We start from the raw sequence: 16,443 nt of genomic DNA on the forward strand, positions 1-16,443 counted from the left end.
GAAACAGCCCCTGGTCCCGGTTCTCTAATTATAGAAGCACTGTATAGAACACAATTGGAGAACAGAAACCGGCCCCTGGTCCTGGTTCTCTAATTAGGAGCACTGTGTAGAACATGTTTGGAGAACAGGAACGGTCCTGGTTCTCTAATTAGAACACTATTCTAATAGTTAGTAGTGGCCCTAATTGGAAAACAGTGCTTAAGGGGCAGTTTTCTGTTCTTTAATAGTGTTTTACAAATGGATGTGGTTCTCATTACTTTTCTCTTATTAAGAGAGATATCTAGAACACTTAAGAGTGTAGAAAAGGTCCTCTAGTCACAGTTCTCTTATTAGAGCATTGTTGGAGAACAGAAATGATCCTGTAATCACTGTTCTCTGATTAGGAGCACTATTCTAATCGTGTTCTAGATAGTGCTCCAAATTTCTCTGACCATATGGCAATGGCAATCATTGATAACTTTCTCCAATAGTGTTCTACAAGCGGAAATTGTACCTTGACCATTACTCTCCAATTAGGAGCACTATCTAGAACACTTCGAGTACAGAAACTGCCCCTAGTCTCTAACTGGAGCACTGTGTAGAACTGTGTACAACAAGATAATGTTGTGCAAATAAACATGGTTCTCTAATCACTATTCTTTTTATTACTAGCTAGATCTCAATAAGAGTGCAGAAACGGTCCGCAGGTCACAGTTCTCTAATTAGAAGCACTGTATAGAACACTATTGGAGAACAGAAATGGTCCTGGTTCTCTAATTACCGCACTATTCTAATCATGTTCTAGATAGTGCTCCAAATTTGTCTGATCATAGATAGTCATCATTGATCCTGTCTCCAATAGTGTTCTACAAACAGAAATTGTACCTTGACCATTACTCACCAATTAGGAGAACTATCTAGAACACTGTTTGAGTACAGAAATACCCTATTGACTGTTCTTTAATTAGGTGCACTAAGTAGAACACTATTAGAGAACAGAAATAGTTCTATAATAGTGATTAGAGGATCATTTCTTGTTTGTAGAACAGAAATGCTCCTTTTAGCACCTTTCTCCAAATAGGAGCATTATCTAGAACAGTAAGACTACAGAGTTTGTCCCTGAGTCACTGTTCACTAATCAGGAGCACTCTGTAGAACACTTGCAAAAGAGGAATGATTATTTGAGAGAATTGGAGAATAGTCTTTAAGGGGCTGTAATGCTCCCTTGAGCACTATTCGCTTGTTTGGAGCACTATCTAGAACACTGTTAGAGTACAGAAATGATTCTGTGATCACTGTTCTCTAATTTAGGGGACAGAAACTGTGCTAAAATAGATGCTATTTGGTTTTATTATGGTATTGTGAGACTCCTCAGGATTTTGGGGTCCCTGGAAAAAGAACACCCGCCCCCAAAATATGACTGGATCTACAGTGACTAGGACATGGTTTTGGACACTGTCTTGCATATAGCTTTATTTATTTATTTATTTATTTATAGTGACCGTTTTCACGGAGAGCCAGCCCTCTGATGTATCTGAGCCGGCCTCTCAGTCCGTCCCCATGGTCAGCACCTCCACAGCAGGCCTGACAGTCCCAGGGGAGGCTGTTCCTGGAGACGACGGTGATGATGTCTTTATGCCCGAAGCAGAAAGTGAAGGGTGAGGGGAGCACAACGTATTATTATTATTGTTATTATTATTATTTGAAGTAAAGGATAAAGGATTCCTGTATGGACACTTTGAACATCCTCATCGTTGTTAAGTTGCGGACCACGTTTGTGTTTTTGTGAGCAGAACCAGTGGTGAGGCGTCATTAGAGAGCCAGTCTGAACTGGAGTCAGCGCAGCCTTCTGACGACGCCAGCTTGCCTTCCACCAGCCAAGAACCAACTTCCAGCTCAGCCCCTGGTATGCATCACATATGCATCATTTTTACGTTTGTAGTTGTTAATAGGAGCCGCAGCTTTGGCTGATTCTCAAACCTATTCAGTATTTTACACCACTAATACATGGACAAAAGTATTGGGACACCTGCTCATTCGTCGTTCCCCAACTAGTCCCAAAAGTACTACATGGAGCTTCACCATCATTCCAGAGAAGCTCAGTGCTTGGGGGCTTTAATACCCCTCTAGCCCACGCCTGGCATTAGGCAGCATGATGCCAACAGGTTCATCATGTTTATCTGCTCAAGAGAGTCCTATTCTGTTGGCAGTACTTCTCTACAGGGACTAGACAAGCTGTGTGTGCACGATCATTGGCACATCTGTGTCAGCTACTTAAAGTAGCTGAATGCATTCATGTCCACAAACATTTGGACATGGTGTATAGACACGTATTAAGGTATATCACACTGGTAAAAGCAGTGGTAGTAGCTGAAGAGGGTGTGATCTGCTCGAAGGAGGCCTCCATTACTCTTCTGCTTGGATGTGTTAGATGCAAATCTGATTATTTTTCTGGCATTTTGATCAGATTTCATGCGTTTTTGGTAATCTGGTCAGAATGTGCAACATTTTTGGTTTCAGATCGGATTTGTCCTGCAGTGTGAACTGAGCTTAAGCTTCTGTTGCTTTTCTGCTAATGGACATTTTATCCCCCACCCCCCCTCCATGTTCCCCTCCAGACACAAGCAGCAGCAGCCAGCAGCCCAGGCCCACAGAGAGAGTCCTAACCCAGCCACAGCTCCCCCGCAGAGGACCGCTCATCAGGAGAGGTGTTTATTATTTTTCTCACTACCACACACACACACACACACACACACACACACACACCAGCAGTCTTACAGCTCAGTAATCACCTCTTCACTGCACTAGAACATTGCCCAATAAATGCCACACCTTTTTATTTTTGGCTTGCTGTTCTTTTATCTTGTCCAGTGTTATTTCATGTGATTGGACAAAGCATTTTCCTACTGGTTGTACACCGGGCCGATATATTTAAAGACATTTTACACAATATTTGTTTGGACAGATTCTTAAAAGCTAATATTAGAAAATACTTTTTTTTATTTTTAGAATATGTATTTATTTATTTATTTACACCCCCCCCCCCCAAAAAAAATGTGCACTTCATATAATTAAGCCAGATTAACTACACTGTTGAAGAAAATGATGTACGATACAATAAAATATTGTCGTTGTCCACCCCTAGTCGTACTGTGTAAGACCTTTGTATAGGCCAAATAAACTTTGAATAAACCAGATCATGTTGTAAAAGCACAAAACACTCAAGAGGCTTCAAAGTATAATGAGTTTAGTTTTAATAGAGCAAAAAATCAAGTCAGGAATACAGGAGCAGCATTACTTAAGTATAAGGCAGGGTCACGTATTCAAATATACAGGTCACTGCACATTAGCCTAACTTTTGTAACCTCTGATGAAGGCAAGTGGAGGTAAGTTTGGACACCCAAGATTAATTAAAGAGCTTAGAAACAGCACATTTTGCAGTTGTTCAAATTTAATAATTTTTCTTACAGTATTTTAAAATTAAGCAGAAATAAAGAATCAAAACACCTTCAGATTTTTTTTTTTCCTTCATTTTTGGTGTTTCTGACCAGTCTCCCTGTCTCTTCTCTCTGCAGGTATAGGCTTTCCTCAAAGAGGACGTGGACGAGGCCTAAACAGAGGCACTCCTTTCTGATCATGTCTTGTTTTTTTACGGCTGCTCAATAATTTTTTCTACACTCAATCATGGCAAAACGATGCGTCGACTTATTTTAAGATGAATTTGCTCTGGATGTGAATTGCTACCATGCTGATGAATTTATTTTTGCTATTTTGTACTTTGTGAATAGTGACCCTGAAGCCGTTCAGTGTTTTTTGCTAATAAATGATGACTTGCAGCTGTGTGGGTAGCGTGTGCTTGTCGTCAGTCCTTTAAGGACAGTTGAGCCAGTTTCTGATGTCGTTCTGCTGGGCAGGAGGCTTTGCAGATGATGCCAGAGTGGGAAACTCGCCGCTGATCTTGATGTTGAAGAATTTAGCTGTAAAATGAAGGCAAATGCAGAAATATAATGTAATCACTTAATTAAATAATTGAAATGATGTTTACAAAGAGATTTAATACTTTCTATTTGTCTGCCTTCATATTTACTCTAAAACCCAAATAAAGCCGGTACAGACCGGTTACTATGATCCAATATAACCCTCTGTACTTTATGGCAATAGTCAAAAGCCCATCTGTACGGCTCAGCTCTACCCGCCATCCTTTAAGATCCACAGAAGACGAGTCCAATGCTTGCTGTCTTCAAACCCAGACTGAAGACCCTCCTCTTCTGAGAGGACTTGGTGTGTAGACTAGTGTCTCTCCAGACTGACTTCTGTATTTAGTCATATCTAAGCTTAGAGGGATCTTTTGGACTCTAGCTAAGGGTATTTTCTGAGCAAACAGTGAAGCACTTTAGTAAGTAGATCTGGAGAAGAAATGCCTGCTAAATGCCTTAATTGTAAACAATAATAATAATAATAATAGTAGTAGTAATGTCCTACAGACTAAGGCTGCTCCCTGCCCCAGTCAGTCAACTAAGAGCGCCCCCCCCCCTCCTCCACCATGTGTATATCAAAAAAGGATATTATAAAGGAATTATAAATAAGGGGAATCGTAAGCTTATTTTTTATCTTCTTATATTATTAAATATTTAATATTTCTTACGCCAGGAGAAGATGAGGTATTCAAACCCATCAGGCTTCCTCGGGTTGGGTGTGGACAGTGCCGAGGTGACCGGAGTGGGGAATCCCTTCCAGTTCAGGTTAATGTTGATCTCGGCAGACAGGCGGATCTCTGCAATATAACAAGAGTTTAATACCAGATGCATCAAAGTGTATCATAGCTAAATGACCTCTGCCATTGAAGCAGGACTTCACAAGCAGAACTGAAGGCCGGAAGCGTCAGGTTCGCCACCTACATGATTAGGAACCGACAGGAATCGACCAATCGTGATCAGTGTCTAGAAGTACAGAGTCTACATTAGGAATTAAGCAAATTTCCCATAGAGCACCTGCTTGGCGAGCGCGGCGGATCTTGCTGTAAACAGAGTTCTTGGCTTTCTTTCCGGTACAGCTTGGGCCACTTCCAGCTGGGTAGGAAAACTTCTGCACTGTGCCTCCTATAGGAAACACACGGTGAGATTAATGCAGGCTAAGAACAGCAGGATTATCCTCATTTGTAATCAGAGAAGCACGCCGCAGTGTTAAATCCACTATCTACTAAGGTACACTGCTGATATACTGACTATTGATAATGTTAATATCATACAATGTGGATGTAAATATAACAGATTTTATAATGGTTAATTCTGGGCTTTATTTATTTAATTATTTGTAAGTTTTCTGCTGATTAGATCTGTAATAGAGGTTCACAGGACAAGCGGATTATATTTTTTCTGTAGTTTTTTTTTTAATGATTGATAATATTATATGCTCTTATAATGATGGATCCCATATAAGAAACACTGGCGACCGTCAGAGTCAGTTTGCTGAAAGCTCAGTAGCTGCCGCTATGGCTGGGGGTTGCGAGGTCGAATCCGAGCCATGCTGCTTTGCCATCAGCGGCCGGAGTCTGAGGGAGCACAGCTGGCCTCATCACTTGTAAAGTGATGTTGGCCGGCACAGGCGTCTGTTAGCTGCAGTGCTGGAGCTGGGGACCAGCGCAGTTTCCTCCGAGTGTGTTGGTTGCCCGGCAATGCAGCATCAGCAGCTGCATGACCCGCATTACCACTGATGAACAGGGACACTTGTATGGGGATGGTGAGGGGTTTCCCTGGAGATAAAGGTCCAGACTGGAGCTGACCTCCAAGCGTGTCAGTTGCCCGGCAACGCAGCATCAGCAGCAGTTTGCTGAGAGGTAGTGGCTGGCTTTGCATGTACCGGAGGAGTCTTTATCCTTCTAGTATCGGGAGCATAGCTAGTGCTAGGGGGAGCTACGAACGACTGGGTTAACTGGCAGAACCGAATTGGGGGAAAAGGGAAAAATTCGATCATGGGGGCAGGCTGTAATTATTGTACAGGGTGAACTGCCTGAGCTGAAGGCCTACGTACGATCTATTTTACTGGACTGTGTAATTTGGCTCTTCACCTTTCTTAAAGAAGTAGATGGACTCAGGCCTTTTCCTGGTGGCAGGCACAGACAGAGCAGCGGTGATTTCTCCAGTGAGTCCATCAAAGTCCTGAGACAAAGACCTGGGGTAACCAGCCTCCATCACACCGTTCTCAAACACCCAGTATTTATCACCCTGGTGGAGAGGAAGAGATAATATGTGCTTATTAGTGTAATAAATTACACAGTCATATCAGAACAGTACCACCACCTCCCTATTAGTGGGAATAACCACCCTTGTCTTGGATGACGCTGGCGAAACGTTGTGGTATGGACTGTATCAGATGATGGAAGGTGACATTGAGTGTCTCCCAATGGCATAACAGTGGTGCCCCACATGGGAACGATGCGCCACTGTGGAGCAGCTAACCTCTATACAGAACACCTTCCATCGTCTGATACAGTCCACACCATGACATCTGGCTAGTGTCATCCAAACCCAGGGTGGTTGTTCCACCAGTAGGTAGGTGGTCATAATGTTCTGATATGACCGTGTATATCACAGTCCACTTTTGCTGAATTTGAAGAACCGATGTCTGAATAGGTATGAAATAGTCTAGTTGAAGACCTTGATGATGTAGGTCTTGCCCTGACAGTTGCAGCGTGTGAAGGCCGTGTCTATGGGGGAGGGAACGCCCAGTTGCTCTGTAATGCTCTGGGCGGGACCAGCTGTTCTGGTCTTGGGGTCCAGAAGAAAGAAGAAGTGACCTGTAGAGCAGAGAGTTCAGCGTGATGAGTTCTGACCAGGAGGAACACCCTCAAAAAGTGACCTGAACTGAGGTGAGGTGTTTACCTTTGAAAACGATGATGGAGCCGTTGAACAGGGAGGTGAGTGCATCAATGGGAAGGCCATTGCAGAGGTCAGGGCTGGAGCTGTCATCTTTTAATACAGAGAGGTAATGGGATTAACAGGAATATGGAAATATATACAAGAACTATTATTTACATTGATTGTTATTATTGAATTGCATCATGCCTAAGCCACTACTACTATGACGTGTTCAGTATCCACTATGAATTATTTCATATCCATTATGAATTAGTCAATATCCATTATGAACTATTTAGTATCTACTATAGACTATTGGGTATCTACTAGGAATTGTTCAGTATCTATGATGAATTATTCAGCAACTGTTATGAATTATTACGCCTTTACTATGACCCATGCCAATTCCACTATGAATTATTTGATATTCACAAATTATTCAGCTTGCACTATAAATTATTCAATATCTAACATGAATTTCTAAATATCTACTATGACTACTATTCAGTCTCTACTATGAATTATAAAAAATCCACTATGAATTGTTCAGTATCCACTATGAGTGTCCATTATGACTTATTCTACAATTAATGTTTAGCAACTGTTATAAATAATTTATGCAAATTCCACTATGAATTATTTAGCATCTGTTCTGAATTGTTGAGTTTCCACTATGAATTATTCAGTATTTACTATAGATTATTGGGTATCTACTAGTAATTGTTCAGTATCCATTATGAATTATTCAGTAACTACAATCAATTTTGAAAGTTATGCAAATTCTGCAATGATTTCTTTGATATCCACTAATTATTCAGCTTGCACTATAAATTATTCAATATCTAATATGAATTTTTAAATATCTACTATGTCTTATTCAATCTCTATTATGAATTATTAAAAATTCACTATGAATGGTTCAGTATCTACTATGAATTGAGTATCCATTATGAATTATTCAGTATCTACTACAAATGTTTAGCAACTGTTATAAATAATTCTGTCTGAGTTATGCAAATTCCACTATTAATTATTCAGTATCTACTATGAATTATTCAATATCCATTACTAATTATTCAGCATGCACTATAAATGATTTAATTTTAATATTTGTAAATATCTACTATGACCTATTCAGTCTCTACTATGAATGATTCAGAATCCACTATGAATTATTCAGAATGAAAGCAGATATAATGGGTATTTTGAGGAATTGAAATGTGATCCTGACTGAATATCCATTAAATATCGCCGCTCTGAAAACTCTCTGAAAGCTAAAGTGAAAGTTCAGCTGTATTAAAGTGCTGTTCTTACTGGGCAGTCCTGCTGGGTTACTGGCCCCCAGTGCCTGAGCAATGTCCTCTAGTGTGCTTGGTCTTCCTGCTGCTGCTGCAGGGGCAATGGGAAGCTGGCTGGGGGCTTCGCCTGCAGGTCCACCCGCAAGTCCACCCGCAAGTCCACCCGCAGGTCCACCTGCAGGTCCACCTGCAAGTCCACCCGCAGGTCCACCTGCAGGTCCACCTGCATGACCACTGATGGACAGGGACACTTGTATGGGGATGGTGAGGGGTTTCCCTGGAGATAAAGGTCCAGGCTGGAGCTGACCTGCAGCTAAACCTACTAGAGAAAAAGGAAATAGGAGAACATTGGAACAGTGGACCGGTTGCTTTTAAAGCAACATTATGGAGAGCTTGTATTTCTTGCTCCTGGGCTCCCCCTACAGGTGCAAAGTGTAATTCACGCTTTGAGCCTCCCCTATAGAACACGCTTCCCATGCACTTCTGGACAAACCATGAGATGCAGAACTGTCACTGAAAGGTGGAGAAGCATGTGGACTGAGGTGGTAGAGTAATTCTACAGGATTTTACACTAATATGACTCAAAAATGAGAGAGGTCTCGATATGCTCTACCAAGGCACCATAGTGCAGTAGCAGCATTCCGACCCGGAGTGGGAATGACGGAGACGCCGTTCTCCCTGTTACAGTCAGTGGAGCATCAGCCTGATCCTGAAGCTGCTGATTTAAGGTAAAACTGCTACATAATGTTGCTTTAAATGCAGCAATATGTAATTTCCTCAGAATTCTACCAAAAATGTTGTTGTTTACTGTCAAGCCTAGGGATGCACGATATATCAGCATCTGATAAATCTTGATCTTTTTTTTTTTTACACAAAAACTGACATTGTATCAAGTGAAATTATGGTTGATACATCCGATAAAATAAACAAAGTTATCTATTAAAAAAGCTTATAATAATAATTGTAAACTTTTGAAAATGTCATTTAAAACAACTGTGATTATGACAGTTTATGACTATTGATAATGAATAGCATTTTTTCTCCCCCAATATTTCCAAATGCAACAAGCCTAGTCTGAATTGGATTATTATTCAAATAATATTTAAAGAAAATGCTAGAAAAAACACTAAACATAAACATAAACAAATCATAAACACTTTGGATAGGTTATTTAAGTGTAGTTAAAGCAACAGTCCGTAAGTTTGGGGGATTTGGGGATTTGGGGACCTCTCTGGTGAGAATGTGTAATTGCAGCAAATGTAGCGGAAGAGCACTGTTAAAATGTGCGCTGTGGTGCGTTCTCCTTTCAGAGCGGATGAATCTAAACACTGCAAGTTTACATTTAGTCAGTTTCTCTGGTCGGACAGTGGGTGAACGAGCAGATGAAGGCTAAGTTAGCTGTAGCTGTATCAGCACCATTAGCAGCGCCGTTATTGCTCAGGTAATCAGCGAATGGTGCTGGATCCACTTTTAGAGGCTGTGCATGTCACAGAATTATGTAAAGCCTGAAATGGCCAGAAAAACTCTCATGAAAACCTACCAGACCACCCTGTCTGTTATTAGAGTGAATATATGAGGCTTACAGGGACGGCCGCTCAGCACACTGATACCATTTATTACAGTAGTTTCGCCCCTCCCCTCTCAGACAGACCACTGCTCTCAACTGACATGAAGAAATCCTAAGGACTGCTGCTTTAAGTGTGTAGCGCTCTGTCTGGATTAGATCCAGGCCTGTCCTGATCCTCACCTGGTGTGTTAACTGCAGGGTGGTTGGCAGGCAGAAGGGAGGAGAGGTCAGGGTGAAGAGAGAAGGGGGCTCCTGTTGGGTTTACTGAATCTTCCGTCAGGGGCAGTAACTCACCCAGACTGTCCCGAACACTGGGCCCAGCTCCTGTCACAGGGGGGGGAAGTGGACTCTCAGGTCTGGAGGACAACACTGTACAGTTCATTGCTGTAGAATTATTGATTTAAGTTTAGGTTGTATCAGTTTAGCATTCTGTTATGCCACAAAATTAATTAAGGGCTCATTTATGCTCAATGTTAAATACTGATACGGATGCTAGCCATTGATATGTCCTACTTAGCGGCTCTGCGCAAGCGCACACCCACAAATATCAGCGTTTTCATGTGTTTTTTATTATAATTCTGTTTTTCCTTGGATATATAATAGAATCTGAGCTATTAGTTTATTTATCATAAACAATTGATCACCTTAATTACCCTACATTTACCCTGATAAAGTGATTTACACTATTCAAAGGATTCTCTGCTATGATGCCTTTAGCTTAGTGAAATACTCCACCCACTGGTTTTACCTGTAAATAAATATACTCTAAAAAACACTGATCAGCTCCTTTGACTCTGAGCTGCCCTCTAGTGGATGTATTGCTGTATTGCTTAACATCCAGGCCAATGTACAGGGCGCAAGGAAGTATGTGGGCAGTGACGGCCACATCATTTGAAACGGACGTCTTAATTTTCGTATGTAAAGGGAGCATAACTGAGTCTTTGTAAGTGTGAGTCTGCTGCCCCCTGGATAGCGAACTTACCATGTCCAAAGGCGTCTGGTCCGTTCTCAGCTGGGGAGAACGTTGCCTCGACCCGGCTTTCAGTGTAATCTGGTAAAACAGCAGAACAATCAGACATCAACCAGCTGTTAATTACCTGTAGACACCTAGCCAGAGTGCAGCTCAGCAGTGTTGCTGTGATATAGGAGATGGTTGCTAAGGCATTGCTATGGGGTTGCTAAGGTGTTGCTAAATCAGACATCAACCAGCTGTTAATTACCTGTAGACACCTAGCCAGAGTGCAGCTCAGCAGTGTTGCTGTGATATAGGAGATGGTTGCTAAGGCATTGCTATGGGGTTGCTAAGGTGTTGCTAAATCAGACATCAACCAGCTGTTAATTACATGTAGACACCTAACCAGAGTGCAGCTCAGCAGTGTTGCTGTAATATAGGAGATGGTTGCTAAGGCATTGCTATGGGGTTGCTAAGGTGTTGCTAAATCAGACATCAACCAGCTGTTAATTACATGTAGACACCTAGCCAGAGTGCATTTCTAAGAAACTGTGAGTGTGAATGCAGCTCAGCAGTGTTGCTTTGATATAGATTATGGTTGCTAAGGTGTTGCTGGGTAGTTGCTTAGGTAATGCTTTGGTATTTCTGTTGGTAGCTAAAATATTGCTAGGTGGTTGCTAAGGTGTTGCTATGGTAAAGCTTCTGTTGCTGAGAGGAGGATGAATCATGTTGGATGATTAGTTCTGCCGATCCAGCTCAACCCAAAGGCACTGGACGGAGCTTCATGGAGCTCCAGAGAACACAGTTCCTCCACTGCTCCACAGCTCAGTGCTGGGGGGCTTTATACCCCTCTAGCTGATGCTTTGCACTGAAGAGCTAACCCTAATACCTCCACCCTAGACATCCTATGTCTGTCCAGTCTAGTTCAGGACCTGGAGTCAGTCAGTGACCCTGCCAGGCTGTAACACGGCTCACAGCTCACATACCTGCTCTGCTCCTCTCCTCACTCTCGCTGTCTGACGGCTTCTTACGAGCTTTCAGAGGCTGGACATCTGCCTTCTCCTGTGATTTGGTCTTGGGGAGCGCTAAAGACAATTCAGTGACATTCTAAAACACTCTGCTGCTCAGCATGAACAACTATTCACGAGGTCTGATGATCACATACATGGATCAGCCATTACATTAAAACCTAAAGTCTAACAAATCCTCTAAAGGTATCCTGTGGTATCTGGAACCAACAAGACCAAGACATTAGCAGCCGGTCCTTTAAGGCCTGTAAGTTGTGAGGTGAGGTGGGGCCTCCATGAGCATCAGTGAGGCTTGGGCACCCATGACTCTATCGCTGGTTCACCGGTTGTCCTTCCTTGGGGCACTTTTGGTAGATTCTGACCCTGCCTGATGTTTTGGAGATGTTCTGACCCAGTCATTGTCTAGAACATCGCAGTTCGGTTCGGTTCTTGTCCATTTTTCCTGCTTCAACACCTCCATCGCCCTCAACTGCTGCCTAAATATGGCTATACAGGAGCCACTGGAATCAGGTCATCAGTGTTGTAGACTTCACCTGTCAGTGGTGTTAATGTTATGGCTGATGGGTGTATATCCACTGCTGATCAAGGCACTCCTAGGTCAATGAGAAATGGGTGAACTGGTAGGTTTACACTGTACCTGTTGGCTGGGACTGTTTAGCGCTCCTGGCTGCTAGTGCGCTCTCAACTGCAATGAAAAATAAAAGAAGCTACAAGTGAATAAACCTGTTAACAGAGGCCGATTATCTACAATTAAAGGAACGGTTATTTAACAAAGCAAATGGATCATGTATCCTAAATGCAGTCCCTCAGCTAAGACAATTTAGCCGATATGGCGAAATACAGATCTGAGACTCGTACCCGTACCGCATTGTCCTTGGAAGTCAGAGCAGCAGGTGTTGTAGAGAGTGCAGTCCGGGTCACACTCACACTCTCTCCCCCTCCGAAAGGTTTCTCCACACCGACCCCTGCACGATCCACCTGCCAATCAACAGCACACACCTTTTTACCGTCCACAGAATCCAGGTGTGGCTTATTAAGCTTACACATATGACTCCCAGTTCCTGAGAGCTGCATTTACTGCAGGGTTTTACTATTACAAGACCTTCAGGAGCTGCGTCGGGGGTCTCACCAGCATTATGGTGGCGAAACACTGATTAACTACTATTCAGATGGGGCCTGGGCTGACACTGTACGATGCTGTTGAGCAAAAACCTTGAGTCTCCAAAAACATCAATTTTCGACCCTTCAAATTTTTCAGTGGCAGTCAATGTAAAGTAAGTCTTTTTGGAGCATTTCTATTGGTCCATTTATCATGAAGTTCTGATACAATGTACAGAACAACTGCCAGATTCATATTATGTCAGAATAAAGCCCAAGGACATACAAGGGTTTTGTGTGACAGCAACTATAAGTAAATTTAAAGTAATGTGCTTTTTATTTTAACCAATTTAACAGTTATTTAAATTAGCGATGTCCCGATCCGATCCAGTTAATCCAGTCATTTTTAATAGATCGGGACAGTGTTCAGAGCGCCATCTGGTGTCCTCGAAAAGCCATTAACGAACACCAAAGTCCAGCCAGCTGCTGGAGCAGCAGTGCGGACGTTCTCAGAAGGTAAATAAAGGAGTTGAGGTTCTGCAGTGTGGAGCTATTTTACAGTGGAACCTGAAAACAGACCATAATATCTGACCCTTTATAAAACCATCACTGAAACGCTCTGTTTTACCAGCGGGAGAACCGCAGAACCGCTCGCTCACCTTTCTCTGTCTATAAACCAGCACTGAAGAACCCATTCAGAACACACACTATAGGAAGCCCAATCACACACACAGCACATTCACCCACTATAAACCAGTTACTACACACCAGTAGACCAACAACCACAGATACCAGTCCAGAGTGTGTACCACTACACTACACACACACACACACACAGAGCACTGAAGAACCCATTCAGAACACACACTATAGGAAGCCCAATCACACACACAGCACATTCACCCACTATAAACCAGTTACTACACACCAGTAGACCAACAACCACAGATACCAGTCCAGAGTGTGTACCACTACACTACACACACACACACACACAGGGAAGTGATCAGACTGCAGTGTTTAAAGGAGCTGGGAGCTGATTGGTCAGGGAGGAGATCAGACTGGATTATCAGATATTAAACACTATAAAACATCATTTTAAGAATCAATAAGTCCAGAAAGTCTGATTATAGAAACTGATACTGAAAATAACAGGATTTTACTGATCAGATTAATCAGCAGCTCGTCTGATCTAGACTGTGGGTGGTCTTACGGAAGGTGCAGGCGTCCTCGTAGTCTTTGCAGCATTCGTTGTGTGCGAGGCAGTTGTGGTCGCAGTTACACAGCTGACCCCGGGTGAAGGGCTCTCCACAACGGCCCCTGCAGCTCACTGCACAACACACACACACACACACACACATTAGACTAAACGCATGGCAGTAAATAGAACCCGACTAAAACTTTGGTTTTCAGAACCCGACAAGCAGAGAGGCGTGTCTTTGTTTTTGCCTCTGGATCAAACCAGGGTCAATAGCCTGCTGGAAAATCCAGCTCAAGACCAGCTGGTTTTGGATGGTCTAAGCCGGTCTTTGATGGCCCAGGTGGTTGAAAAGCTGGTCATCAAGCGAAAACATACCTTATGCTGGGAAGCTAGCTGGTTAACCAGATCTTGACCAGCACAGTATTTGATTCTGGTAATGCATGGTTGTGCTGGTCGATCAGCGTGGTCTTGCTGGTCAAGCTGGTTGACCACTCTGACAATGCTGGTCGACCAGTTTGGTCATGCTGGTTGTGCTGGTCAAGCCAGTTGAACACTTTGACAATGCTGGTCGACCAGTTTGGTCATGCTGGTTGTGCTGGTCAAGCTGGTTGACCCCTTTAATAATGATGGTTGACCAGTTTGGTCATGCTGGTTGTGCTGGTCAAGCCGGTTGAACACTTTGACAATGCTGGTCGACCAGTTTGGTCATGCTGGTTGTGCTGGTCAAGCTGGTTGACCCCTTTGATAATGATGGTCGACCAGTTTGGTTATGCTGGTTGTGCTGGTCAAGCCGGTTGACCCCTTTAATAATGATGGTCGACCAGTTTGGTCATGCTGGTTGTGCTGGTCAAGCCGGTTGACCCCTTTAATAATGATGGTCGACCAGTTTGGTCATGCTGGTTGTGCTGGTCAAGCCGGTTGACCCCTTTGATAATGATGGTCGACCAGCTTGGTGATGCTGGTTGACCAGTGTGGCCATGCTGATCAAGCTGCTCAACCAGTTTAGTTTTGCTGGCAGGGCTGGTCCAAGCCTTTATGGGGCCCTAAGCAGATTTTCATTTGCCCCCAACACCCCCCCTCCCCCACCCCTCACCATACCACCACCTAAGCACCAGATGCAGAGATTTGCAGAGAACGAGATATTGCGCAATACGCCTTTATCGACCATCCAAGCTACACATATCTGCATTTGCCCAACAGTGGCAGCAGCCAAGAGCAAGAACTGATTAACCTATTGCTGGTGTGCCAGCTATGAAAATAAATGATAAAAATGAATATAAAAATCACTTCTACCAGTGTAATAACATTTAGTTTTATTCTTCAATGTTATTTTTTAAATATATATATATTTTTATGAAGATATCTTGGTGCTCTTGGGGCCCCCTGGTGACGTTGGGGCCCTAAGCAGCGGCGTAATTTGAGTATGCCTTGGGTGGCTCTGCTTGCTGGTTATGCAGGTCGACCAGCATAGAGTCATGCTGGCGGACTGTCATGGTCAAGCTTGGTCAGATTGGTCATGCTTGTATTCCAGCTAAACCATGCTGGTCAAGAGCTAAGCAGAGCTGACCATCCTGTTTTTTTCTGCAGGGTGTGTGCCTCAATAAACTGTATATAATTTATCAGATCAATATAAGTGCTTCAATATAGAGTCTAATTTATCAAAGCATTATGAGAAATAGTTTGGAGACGCAACGACGTAAAAGTGTTGTAAAGGATAAAAGAAAGGAACAGTGAGAAATATGCAGTTTGAAAAGAAGGCAGATTGTCCCCAAAGCTTGAATACTGTAAACATGGAGGGTGACCGACCTTGAGCAGCGCACAGTGGCAGCAGGAGGCAGGTCATCAGTAAGAGAGAGGAAATCAGAGCAGATCCAGCCATCATTAAACTACAACAGGTCACTCTCATCAGCACAGGACGATCCACACAGACAAGTCTGAAGAGATGAAAGAGTCACGGTCACGTCCATGTGTATATAAACCAGAAACACCCTAATAATATATAATATATAAAAATAAAACATAATATATAATAATATATAAATACTATAAATGCTGTAGTAAACATATTTAGTATATACATTAATGCTTTCACACCAAAACCCTTATATCTCCATTTCTGTTGATTTGTTTTTTTTTTACACTTTTTGACATAATGTGAATCTGACAGTTTACATTGTGTCAAAATGTGATGATGAATGGACCAATAGAAATACTCCAAAATGACCTGGAATAAAATCATAAAATCATTAACTTCCATTGAACATTAAGATTGTGTCCTTCTGTTGTGAAATCTATTTACACACACACATATACATCTATATATATATATATATATATATATATATATATATAAAAGAAATATATATATATATACATATAAATATTTATGCATCTATATATATATATATATATACATACACACATATACATCTATATGTAGACAAATATTTATATATATATATA

General features: G+C 42.3%; 2 protein-coding genes and 1 long non-coding RNA gene across 3 annotated transcripts in view; 1 reads left to right on the forward strand and 2 right to left on the reverse strand.

Annotated features, from left to right (window-relative positions):
• tpra (translocated promoter region a, nuclear basket protein) overlaps positions 1-3,987 on the forward strand; it is a 35,637-nt gene extending 31,650 nt beyond the window's left edge. The window contains exons 48-51 of the mRNA XM_072691430.1: positions 1,478-1,637; positions 1,773-1,885; positions 2,598-2,687; positions 3,555-3,987. Of these exons, the coding sequence (XP_072547531.1) occupies positions 1,478-1,637; positions 1,773-1,885; positions 2,598-2,687; positions 3,555-3,613 (422 nt within the window). The 3' untranslated portion in view covers positions 3,614-3,987. The remainder of the gene's footprint in view (positions 1-1,477; positions 1,638-1,772; positions 1,886-2,597; positions 2,688-3,554) is intronic.
• Positions 3,236-15,844, reverse strand: prg4a (proteoglycan 4a). The gene is made up of 11 exons (XM_072691699.1): positions 15,787-15,844; positions 13,993-14,109; positions 12,540-12,659; positions 8,346-8,453; positions 8,157-8,225; positions 6,861-6,938; positions 6,636-6,775; positions 6,047-6,203; positions 4,971-5,078; positions 4,625-4,753; positions 3,236-3,956 (listed from the first exon to the last, which is right to left on the reverse strand). The coding sequence occupies exons 1-11, from the start codon at positions 15,821-15,823 to the stop codon at positions 3,850-3,852; spliced, it is 1,170 nt and encodes a 389-aa protein (XP_072547800.1). The 5' UTR covers positions 15,824-15,844; the 3' UTR covers positions 3,236-3,849.
• LOC140565500 (uncharacterized) lies at positions 9,910-11,711 on the reverse strand. Its single transcript, XR_011980595.1, has 3 exons — positions 11,640-11,711; positions 10,684-10,752; positions 9,910-10,025 (listed from the first exon to the last, which is right to left on the reverse strand). It is a non-coding gene; the product is annotated as an uncharacterized lncRNA (long non-coding RNA).
• Positions 15,845-16,443: the final 599 nt, after the last annotated feature.

This window comes from Salminus brasiliensis, chromosome 11, assembly GCF_030463535.1.
Source record: "Salminus brasiliensis chromosome 11, fSalBra1.hap2, whole genome shotgun sequence".
NCBI lineage: Eukaryota > Metazoa > Chordata > Actinopteri > Characiformes > Bryconidae > Salminus > Salminus brasiliensis.